The 11,969-nt window shown below is 36.9% G+C and overlaps 1 protein-coding gene across 1 annotated transcript; it reads left to right on the plus strand.

Annotated features, from left to right (window-relative positions):
- Positions 1 to 1,086: 1,086 nt before the first annotated feature.
- Positions 1,087 to 2,632, plus strand: LOC104446813 (probable mannitol dehydrogenase). The gene is given in 6 exon segments (XM_018873342.2): positions 1,087 to 1,184; positions 1,296 to 1,409; positions 1,501 to 1,987; positions 2,082 to 2,234; positions 2,236 to 2,270; positions 2,434 to 2,632. Coding segments are annotated over 6 exon segments (1,086 nt in total).
- The last annotated feature ends 9,337 nt before the right edge of the window (positions 2,633 to 11,969 follow it).

Consider the following 11,969-nt stretch of genomic DNA (forward strand, 5'->3'; position numbering starts at 1 on the left):
TCCAATGCCAAAAAAATTACACAAGCAGCTTAAATCCACCATTGAATTAAGAGTGGGTAGTTATATTGCTCAAATCAATAAAACCCCTTTGATATTGGCGATTTATGCTTTATTTTTTTTCTCTTTAATGTGATGCACTTTATTGGATATCACTATTGTATATTGCTCATGCGATGGTGTTAGAGATTTGAATGTACAAGACAATGGAGAAGTTATAATCAAATTGACTAGACAGTCTTTTAGGGAAAATAATTAGGATTTTGGTGCATCATTTGAAAAAATTATAACTCATTGGCAAAAAAAAAAAAAAAAAAAAAGGCTTATTACTTGACTAAATTCCATACATAAAAATTTCAAACTTTTAATATGTTTCTTATCTTTTCCTTTAATGAAAAATTCAAATGTAAATTTTAATTTTTTGCGCTTTATTAGATGTCATTTGGTCCTTTCATATTCTAACAGATCAAGTTTATAATTACAAAAAATTTGCGGGGTGGAAGTCTACAAAGAGATCAAAAGAGGTCAAATATTTTATGGTGGTGTGATCATTATGTGTGGTTCCGGTACTACAAAGAGCGTCAAGGTACTGTTATTGATGCATATTATTTTGAATAAATTGTTATAGCAATGAATACGCAACTGCCAAGATAGTTAAGATCTTAAATCAAAAAATTAACTCCTACAGTTAAACTGGATGTGCTTTATTGTTTGCCTCTCCCATTTAAATAATTTCAGAGGATGCATATTGTTTCTCTCTCTCTCTCTCTCTCTCTCGTTATTTTATAGATCACGTTTTTCTCTTTTTGGAGGCTTGCAGAGCAGACCCAAGGAGAAGAACAGAGAAATTTCTTGCAAAGGTTGGATTGGTCGAAAAATTGGGAAGCAAGTATGACGTGCTTTTCTGGTTCAGTTTGCTTACTAAGTGCGTCATGGCCACCTCTTCTTTTGCCTTCTCAAGCCCTATATATACCTCGCTTCTCACCCCCTCCCCCTTCTCTCATCACCTTTCTCTTCATATCTCAAAACACACAAATTACAAAATCACTCCCAATTTAATTTGAAGCAGTGTTCGTCAAGCTTGGTGAAATGGCAATGTCGTCAGAGAACGAATAGCCAGTGAAGGCTTTTGGATGGGCAGCCAGAGATTCTTCGGGACATCTCTCTCCCTTCAAGTTCTCAAGAAGGTAAGATACCTTTATTTTTCTTTTCTTTGTTTCTGTTTTCTTGGTGCAGCTGAAAATCCAACAAATGTGAGATCTTTTTTTCTCAAGATGCATTAATTGTCTTCTTTATAGGGCCACCAGAGAAAAAGATGTGACTTTTAAAGTATTGTACTGTGGTATATGCCATTCTGATTTCCACAACGTCAAAAATGAAAGGAGAATAACTTCTTATCCTGTTGTACTTGGGTATGAGTTCTAACTAATGTCATCCTTTTTGTTTTACTTAAATAAATAAACAAAAATTGTTAAAGAAGTAATTTTACCAATTAGCCATTAGGCATGAGATTGTTGGTGTGATCACTAAAGTAGGCACCAAAGTGACAAAATTCACAATTGGAGACAAAGTGGGTGTTGAGTGTATGGTCGGATCGTGTTGCTCTTGTGCAAATTGCAAAGACAATCTTGAAAATTATTTCCCCAAGATGATCCTATCCTATGGTGCAAAGTACTACAATGGAACCACCACTTATGGTGGTTACTCAGACATCATGGTATCAGATGAGCATTTTGTAATTAAAATCCCTGACAACTTGCCTCTTGATGGTGATGCTCCGCTCCTTTGTGCTGGGATTACTGTTTATAGTCCATTGGAGTACCATGGGCTTAATAAGGCTAGAATGCACTTAGGGATTGTTGGGCTTGGTGGGCTTGGGCACATGGTTGTAAAGATTGCTAAGGTCATGGGCCTCAAAGTGACTATCATCAGTACCTCACCTAATAAGAAGAAGGAAGCCGTGGAGCATTTAGGAGCTGATGGATTCTTGGTCAACCATAATACATAAGAGATGCAAGTATGTTAGGTACACAACAAATTATTTTCTTTTATCATGTATAGGGATAAGGATAAAATGAATATAGATTAATGCTAACATCTTTTATAAACTGCAATCTGCAATGGATACAGTGGATGGCATCATCGGCACTGTCTTTGTAGTGCATGCTCTTTTGCTTTTGATCGGTCTCTTGAAAACTAATGGCAAGCTTGTCATGGTGGGTGCACTGGAGAAGCCACCTTGAGCTACTTGCTATGCCACTTCTCATGGGTAAGCCTAAGCAAGTCTTTTAAAATTTTATCATTTGTCGAAGAAAAGACTACCTTCATTTTGGTGTTCAAGATGAGATAACGACACCTTTAAGATTTAGTAAAAGGTAACCTCCAAGTTTTTTACGGATGGGAAAAGTAACAAGTAAGACTTACAATGACATAAAGAAACATTGGGGAAGGAAGTGCCATTGGAGGGATTAAAGAGACACAAGAGAAGATGGATTTTGCAGCAAAGCACAACATAGTCACGGATATTGAGGTTATTCCTATGGATTATGTGAATATTGCCATGGAGCGCTTGTTAAAAGCAGATGTTAAGTATCGATTTGTCATCAACATTGCCAATTCATTGAAGCCAATCTAATGATCATTTCAACAGATTACTACTTGGTTGCGCTTGGATGAAGATTAGGTCTCTTTATCTTGTTTTCTCAAGTTCATGTTTTACTGCTAAGATGATATTTCCACTTCATTATTTGCTTCTACTTAAGTGTGGTGATCATTGTCCCCTTTGGAATAATAACCACTACTTTGTATATAGAGCAACCACGTTTTAGGTTGCTATTCTAAAAGTATGCAAAAGAATTCATTTATGTGTAGTAAGAAATTCTTGCACTCAAGGCCAATGCCCTTTCTCAATATTTTCTATGATTGTGTGAAGGAAAAATTAAACAACACCAAGGATTTGGTCGATTAACAAGACGTTTCAAGATCCAATTTCTCATTCGATAACAATTGTTAAAGCATCAACAATATGCTTAACCCACATAATATGCCATACTATTTAAAGAATATGTCATGAAAAATTGAGAAAAACTATCGATGTAGTTCTAAAAATAATTTGTTGAAATTAAAAAAAAAAAAATTGTCACTAACTTGTGTCACAACACCACTTTGCATCCACAACTTTAAAATTTGACACTATCCTGAGACTTATAATTAGATTTTAAATTACATCATATATTAGTTGATGTATAGTTTACGAAATTGTCATCTTCTTCAAAAATACATATCAATAAATAAGTACATATGAAACTGATGCATTTGTCCATTCTCAACCATAAGGAAAACAAATTAATGGAACTTTCTTGGAGGGCTACTTAGATGTATTTAGAGCTTATACAAATTTTATGTGAGTGGGAAGTTTAGAGGAACTATTCAATTCAATTGCTATATTCCATAAATTTCAAAGAACCATTATGTTTCTAAACTTTTAAAATTTGTATTTTACACTAGACACGTGTAATCTAAAACATTTCAACTCCCAATTCTATATTCAACATACTGGAGTTAATTCTATCTATATATTTACAATTATCCTAAAGACATTATTCTAAAACTAATCAACTTCCAAGAACATATCTAATGTGATTCTTCTAAAAGACTACTAATGACCTTGCCCTCATTTGTCGACCCTCCTAATAACTAATAAAAAGAGAGAAATGATATGAGTGATTTTTATTTTTTTTAATGATTAATGTGATTCATGAACTTTGTGATTCTTGAATTTTTTTTGTTTGTCCTATCAAATCCCTTAATTTTAAAAGTTTGGTCGTTACAGTCCTTTCGTTCATTGTATCGCCACGCACATATTTGTAATATAGATTGTCAGGTTAGCATTTATTGGGCCAAAAAGTGATGTGAACTATCAGCCTGCTCTCCCAAGTCAGCGCTTATTTTTAGCTTTCTTAGTATTTCTTTTTTTGGGCTGACATGTGACGTTTCCTCTTTCCAGAGGAAAAGATAAAGGAAAGAGTCTTTTTTTTTTTTTTGGTCGAATAAAGGAAAGAGTTGAATGGTAAAAGAAAAATTCGATCGTTTTAATAAAATGAAGGAATGCTGAGCAAGTTGTACTTGTCCGGCATCCGGGCTCTGTGAAAGTACGATTGATTATGTTGGGTCTATAAAAAGCAACGCACCGAACTTCATGTCCAAACTGATGCAAATTCAATAGCCCGTCAGAGGGCAAAGTGGGCCTGAGTCCACTTTAATCAATTCGAAGCCCGGGACTTTCGAAAGCACTCTCAGATGCACGAAAACGAGGCCCAAGACAGGGTTAGCAGCTTGCTTTTTTCAGCTAGTCGACTCGCGATCCCACCTCGAACTTGGTCATGCTACGAGTTCCGAATGAGTTGAAAAGGTTACCGAGTTTTGACTTGTGAACCCATGAGATTTCACGAGTTGGCTAGTTGGCTCGCGATCTTAATTTTATGGGCCGTTTCTTATGTTTTATATGCGATTGATGCATTTGAGATGAAAAATGTTTCTATATTGAGTATGATTAAGAGCCCGAAATACTTATTAACGAAATTACTAAAACATTACCAACCCATCAGTAGATGTAAAAGTGTTCAACTTTTAATGCAAATTAATCAATGCAAAAGACATTGAAAACCACATGTACAATAAGATGAGGAGTGGTGCCGTCTGAACATCACTTTTTAACTTGTGTTTGCCGAGCGATTCCTTTCCAAGAGCATTCATCTCTAGTTTGACTATAATGCACTAAATCAATCAACTTTTCGAGAGATAATGGATCCCGCACATTATATCACAAGGTTTATTTAAGATATTTTGTGCATTATAGTCGAGTTTTTTGTCAATAGTGTAGCATTGGAATAAAATTTCAGTTATTACTAGCAGACGTTAGTGTTTGATGTATTGCGAACTGTCTTTGATATGCGAAAAGATTACCCTATTTTGATTTTATGCAAATTTTTTCTGATAATAAACACCAGTATTTGTAAATTCATTTTTATTTGGATTTTGTGGAATTTCTTACTTTTTCTTGGAATTTTCAGAGTCTTGGAATTTTAATTTATAAATTGGAAAAAAAAAAAACAAATAATTGGCCCTCCAGAGTGACAGGCCTTGCCTAGCCAGATGATTGGACCTCTAACACTTTGCATCCGAGCTGTAGAAAGAACCTGGAAATTATACATCCAGGAGGAAAATTTCAACAAATTATTCATTAGTCAATTGATATAGCAATGTTTTGAATGGGGTGTCAATGGTTCGGTTTGGTTCGATTTTTTTGAAAAACCGAACTAAACCGAACCGATAGAAAAAACTTCGAACCGAACCGAATTGAAATTTCGGTTCGGTTCGGTTCGGTTCGGTTTTTCGGTTTTTGGTTTTCAACTTTTAGTTTTCGGTTTTTTTTTTTTTTTTTTTTTTTTTTTTTTTCTATTGTATTTCCAAGAAATAAGCTCTTATCGATTTATTGGTTTGGTTCAGTTCGGTTAACCGATAAAATCCGAACCGATAAAAAAAAAATTCGGTTTTTAATGAGAACCGAACCGAATGAAAACCGAACCGAAAAAGCCGAATTTTTTGGTTCAGTTCGGTTCCGTTTTTGTTTCGGTTTGGTTTTTGGTTCGATTTTTGACACCCCTATAGTGGGCACAGAGGGAGGGACGAGATTCCACGTTGGTTAAATTGCTAGTTATTAATAATTTTCTACATAAGCCCCACATCAACATATTTTACGGTTGTTTAACGGTGTTAGTGTTAGATCAATAATTTCAGTCAAGTATTAAACGGAAGCTCACATTGAGCATAACTTGAAAAGTTGAGGTATTTAATTGTTAAAAAAGAAAGGATTTAAAAACTTAATTGGAAAATTGACAAAGTTTTGTCGTACTATGTTGGGATAATGACACAAATAGTCCTTGAACTTTGATCAAATGTGCCGTTTGGTCCTTGAACTTTTAATTTGTTCAATGTGGTCTCTAAAATATAATCCAACGTGCAATGTGGTACATGAACTTTTAATTTATTCAATGTAATCCCTGAACTTTTGGTACATATTCAATCCAATTCTCGAACTGTATGAAAATGTTCAATGTAGTCTCTCGTCTTGAAAAATTATGGAAGGACTACATTAAACACTTTCATATAGTTCAGGGACTAAATTAAACATGTTCCAAAAGTTCAAGGACTATATTACACATTGGATTAAAGTTCAGTGATCAAATTGAACAAATTTAAAAGTTTAAAGACCAAACTGCACATTTGGCCAAAGTTCATGGACTATTTGTATCCATTTCCCTACTACATTTGAAAAGGTCCTTCCACAAAGGGCCTCTATTTCTCCATCCGCAGGTTGCAAGGACTACATATATGTTCTTCGTGATAATCAACCACAGGTTTGAAAAATGCAGAATAGGAATAGGTATGGCGTCAAACCAAATTTTTAACACTTACATGCATGTGTAAGCCCAATTGATCTTACTTGTTGAATTTCATGGCACGTGATTGAATGGTTAATATGGTCTTGGTTCATGTGCGTCAAGAGCAATCACATATTTCTCTTACTAAATTGATATTCAAAGTGATGACGCGAATTTTGATTAAGCCTTGAATGTGACCCCCTTTTTTGACAACCTAATCACATTATGCTTCATTGCTTGACGTCGACACCAATCTTGTGCGCTAATGTGGACAAGTTTTCATATATTTTTGAATTTTTATTAATTTTCTCTCTTTTCTTTTTCTTTTTCCTTTTTCCTTTTCTTTTTCTTTTTTTTTTTTGCATTCACCGGCCATTGCCAAGCTCATCAATGGCTGATGATCGCCGGCCTCAAGCAAGGACCACCCTCAAGGTGTTCCTTGCCCGATGCCAACAAAGGAAAAAAAAAAAAAAAAAAAAGAGTAAAGAGGGAAGGAAAAAAGGAAAAAATTAATAAAATTTAATCAAAACTCTAAATTTTCGCAGCCATACCTCAGGTGGGTGGAACCATTTGGGGTTTAGCTAATGGATTACAAAATCTAGACTTAGCGGCCTTTCTCAAATTTATACCAATTCGCAACTTAGGTTCACCTTTTTAGCATGCAAATGATTTTTATCTAGAAGTTGCCACTAATTAGTTTATAGTGGGTCGAGTTAGATACCAAGCAAAGCATCGGGATTAAATAAGTTCGAGGACTTGATTTCGTTAGATTACTCTAATGTTCTTTTGGTACATTTTCTCTTTTATTTTCATTTTTTTTTGTAGGTAGCTTGAATTGATTTTAAGCTATCCCTAACATGCAAGGTGGTCATGCGGGTTGTTCATCCATTAGTGAACACTCAATAATCAAGGCAATAAATAAGTTGCAAGTATAAGCAAGGAATACTTACCTCGATGCAAACACAAGTATTTGCAACAAATATTAATTAGAAATACACATTTAACCTAAACATTATTTCTAATTGTCACAAAACTCCACTCAAATCTCTTTTCGGGTTTTCTCTTATTTAAATGAAAAATAAGCTATATGTCATGCAATTTAATTAACTGGTCTAATTAGAGTTCTTTCCGGTCCTCAATATGTCTTCAAAATTGCTCCCTTCTCTCTACACCGGTAGAGTCGCCTCTCCCATGGAGTTTCTCTCTACGCCCTCTGGGTGGTAGTCTTTCCAAACCCTAATCCCAAGATATCTAGACTCCATTCGTCCCACAATGGCAAATCCATCCCGTCAAACCCCCAGAAAATAATTACCCATAACCCATAAAATCCGAAAACCCTTAAACCAAACCAGAAAATTTAGAAACCCTTCAAATCAACTGCCATTGCCGCTTTCCCTCATCCTCTTACTGAGATCGCAACTGTGTTTTGAAGGGAAGCATGCAATGGCTCACTTCTCAAAGGGACTAAGCCCCCACTCATCTTCCAGTTGGAGCTCCCTTCAATCGCACACCAGGAACACATCCAAATTAGGTACGACGTCCTCATGAGCTGATTCTGCAAAAGAAAGGTTGAAAATGGAGAGTGATGAGGAAAACCAAATTCGTGTAGCAGCTTTGTGTAGGAGTCTGGGGCATTTATGGTCAGAAAACGATGTGGTAGCTGTAAGGGAGGAAGCCCCAACAGATAAGATTATCGAATGCCAACATACTCTATTCGGTAAGTTACTATCGAAGCCGAATGTAAACTTCCAAGCATTTTGTAACACGATGAAGAAGGCATGGAAACTAGAAGCAGTCGAAATCTCCCAAAAAGAACCTGGGTTTTTCTCTTTTGTCTTTGAATCAGAAGTTGACAAAGGGTTATAAAATCTGGTCCCTGGTCATTCGCAAGCAATTTACTGGTTCTGAAACAATGTGTACTTGATATTCCCGAACACTGCTATGACTTTTCACGGTATGATTTTTGGGTCCACATTGTTGGCCTGCCTCCTAGTTGGATTATGGAAGAAGTATATACTGATGTGACTGGAAAAGTGGGGAAAGTGAAGGAAATTCAGTTAGAAAAAAGATGAAATCAGCTCTATAAAATAGGAAAAGCAAGAGTTGAACTTGAACTTGCAGCTCCTCTTAAAACAGGGGCTCTTGTGAAGATAGGGGAGAAAAAGCTATGGGTGGAGTTTAAATATGAACGCCTCCCCCACTACTGCTATTCCTGTGGAAAGTTAGGGCACTACACCTCTAATTGCGAAGAAATACCCTATGAAAAAATGGAATGGGTAGCAAATAGACCAGGGAAATACGGGCCGTGGCTTAAATCAGAGGTAAGGGACAGGAGCCCTCATTGGGAGGCTTTATATGGAACAATAATATCTACTTCAGAGGAAGAGGACTACGTACTTGAAATTCCCATCTAGTCTAATCTTGAGATTGTGGGTTGTAATGGACCAGATCCTGGACCTAATCGAAGCAAAAAAAAGGGTAGGAAATCCATCATCAGATGAAAACAGAGCAGAAGATATGAGGGAAATAGCAGCTAGAACAGCAGCAAGGAAACAACCATTGTACTTATTAGACTCGACTGATGCAGGGCAGACTGAAACAGGAGGCATTCACAGAAAGGGGCCAAAGCTAACAAGAGCAAAAAAACAGAAGAAGAGTGAGGACTCAAGCTCGTTAATAATAAAAGAGATGGAACTACTAGAGACACCTATCCAGCTGGTGAAAGAGGGGAATGATTGGGCTCTGGTGGCTGGCCCTAATAAGCCACCGGCGACATTATGAAGATTGTGAGCTGGAACTGTTAGGGGCTAGGCAACCCCCTGACGTTCCAAGAGCTTCGAGCCTTAGTGGCTCTTGAAAGGCCTAATGTGGTTTTCTTGATGGAAACCAAAAACAAGGAAATCATGGTGGAAAGGGTAAAGAGGAGACTTAACTATCAGCAGTTCTTTTTGGTTCATCCTATAGGAATAGCCAAGGGATTAGCACTCATGTGGAATGAAGAGATTTAAGTGAAAGTCAATTGCAGCTCAAATTATTTAATAGATACGGAATGTGAAGACCCAACCAGTGGCAAACTAATGAGGATTACCTTCCTTCACACACTGACAAACTACTAGGTAAGAACCCAGTTATGGCAACAACTACGATGTTTTCACACATCAAATCGACTACCGTGCCTTTGTATGGGAGATTTTAATGATACTCTATATAATTGGGAGAAGGAAGGTAAAAGGGAGACGGATTATTACCGAATTGCAGCCTTTCGGGATATGCTAAATGAATATTCACTGATGGATATTGATAGTAAAGGCTGTATGTTTACGTGGACTAACAATAGAGAAGGGGAGGAGTTGGTAAAAAAGCGATTAGACAAAGCAATATGTACTATGGAATGGCGGGTTACCTTTCCAAATGCTGAAGTTTTTGCATTACCAGCGGTGGGGTCGGATCACAGCCCCCTTCTTCTCTCCTTATATCCTATTCATGGCAAAAGAAAAAGAGAATTCAAATTTGAAGCTTACAGGTTAGATGAAAAAGAATGTTGGGATGTTGTTATGGATACTTGGGCTGAAAAATTTCAAGACCATAGAAGTTTGACACAGAAAATCCAGCAAGTAACAAAAGGGCTAGCTGAATGGAGCAAATAGAAATTTTCTAACGCATCATGTCAAATTAAAGCACTCAAGAAGTGCCTAACGGAAGTAGCAAACAGCAACTCCAGAGAAACCAGCAAAGGAGAAATCCAGATGTTAAAGGCAAACATTGATCAACTATGGAGGCAGGAAGAGATGTACTGGGGACTAAGGTCCCGAATCAATTGGCTCTAATGGGGAGATAAAAATACGAAGTATTTCCATGCCACTACAATTCAGAGAAGGCAACGAAACAAAATCACAATGCTGAAGGTTGATGAACGGGCTGGAGTAGGGATCCCAAGGTGCTCAAACAACACATTAAAGACTAATATCGTACTCTCTATGACTCGGTAGGATCAAGGAATCTCCAGCCCATATTAAATCAATGCCCAACAGTCGTCATAACGGAGATGAATGAATACTTGATGGCTGATATATTTGAGGAGGAGGTCAAAGAAGCTGTTTTCCAACTAGGCTCCCTAAAGGCTCCAGGACCAAACAGTCTAAATGGGCAGTTCTACCAGCACTTCTGGGAGGATATTAAAATGGATGTCATGCTTATGGTCCAGGAATTTTTTCAGTCAGGTAATCTTGATCCCATTCTCAACAAGACATACATTGCTCTTATACCAAAAGTTAAAAATCCAGAGAATATAAGCCAATTCAGACCAATCAGCTTATGCAATTTCAGCTATAAAATCATATCGAAGGTACTAGCAAATAGATTAAAACAATGGCTTCCACAGATAATTTCACATGAACAAAGTGCTTTTGTTCAAGGTAGACAAATCCAAGATAATATCCTAATTGTTCAAGAAGTGCTGCATTAAATGAGAATCAAGAAGAGGAAAAAGAAATTTCAGGCAATATTGAAGCTGGATATGCAAAAAACATATGACAGAGTGGAATGAGACTTTCTTCAAATGAGCATGCTAAAGATGGGCTTTTCTAACCAGTGGGTTCATTTGATTATGCAATGTGTGTCAACAGTTTCTTTCAATGTGAAAGTCAATAGAGAGCCAATAGAATATTTTTTTCCTACACGTGGAATTAGACAAGGAGATCCCCTATCACCCTACTTATTCATATTGATAGCCAATGTACTCTCATGGATGCTACACTAAGCCCTGGAAGACGGATGTATTAAAAGAATCAAACTAAACAGGTATTGTCCTACGCTATCCCACCTCCTGTTTGCAGATGATGCTATTTTCTTTATGGATGGGACTGTTAGAGAATGTCAAAGTTTGGCAGCTGTCCTAAATCAATATTGCTATGCGACGGGGCAAGCAATTAATCTTAATAAATCAGGTATGTTCTTCAGCAATAACTGTCCACAGGAGTTGAAAAGGAATATGACCCAAGAAATGAGAGTGCCAAGCATTGACAAAGTTGGAAAATACCTTGGCATACTGTCAGACTGTGGAAAAAAAGAAGAAGACATGTTTGCATGGATTTTGGCAAGAGTAGACATGAAGCTAGTGGGATGGAAAGAAAAATATTTGTCTAAAGCCGGGAATTATACCGTTAATAGTGGTTATAACAGTATGCACAACAAGTCCCCACAATAGGACATAAACAAAGCATCATCCTCATACCAGCCTCCCCGTGCCCTATGGACAAGACTATGTAACTTATCAATCCCCCCCAAATTGAAAATATTTCTGTGGAGTCTATGCTAGGACGCAGTACCAACAAAAGAAAAACTCTATCAGAGGAAGATCTTACCTGACTCGCTATGCCCTCTCTGTTCTAAACACCTTGAGACAGTCAAGCACATCTTTTTTTTTACTGCAAAATAGCCCAGAGAATATGGTTAGATCATCGAAGTAACCTCAACCACAGTACAAGCACGGTTACCAGAATCGACAAATGGTTGGTGGAATTTTTAGAA

Source organism: Eucalyptus grandis, chromosome 5 (genome assembly GCF_016545825.1).
Source record: "Eucalyptus grandis isolate ANBG69807.140 chromosome 5, ASM1654582v1, whole genome shotgun sequence".
Lineage (NCBI taxonomy): Eukaryota > Viridiplantae > Streptophyta > Magnoliopsida > Myrtales > Myrtaceae > Eucalyptus > Eucalyptus grandis.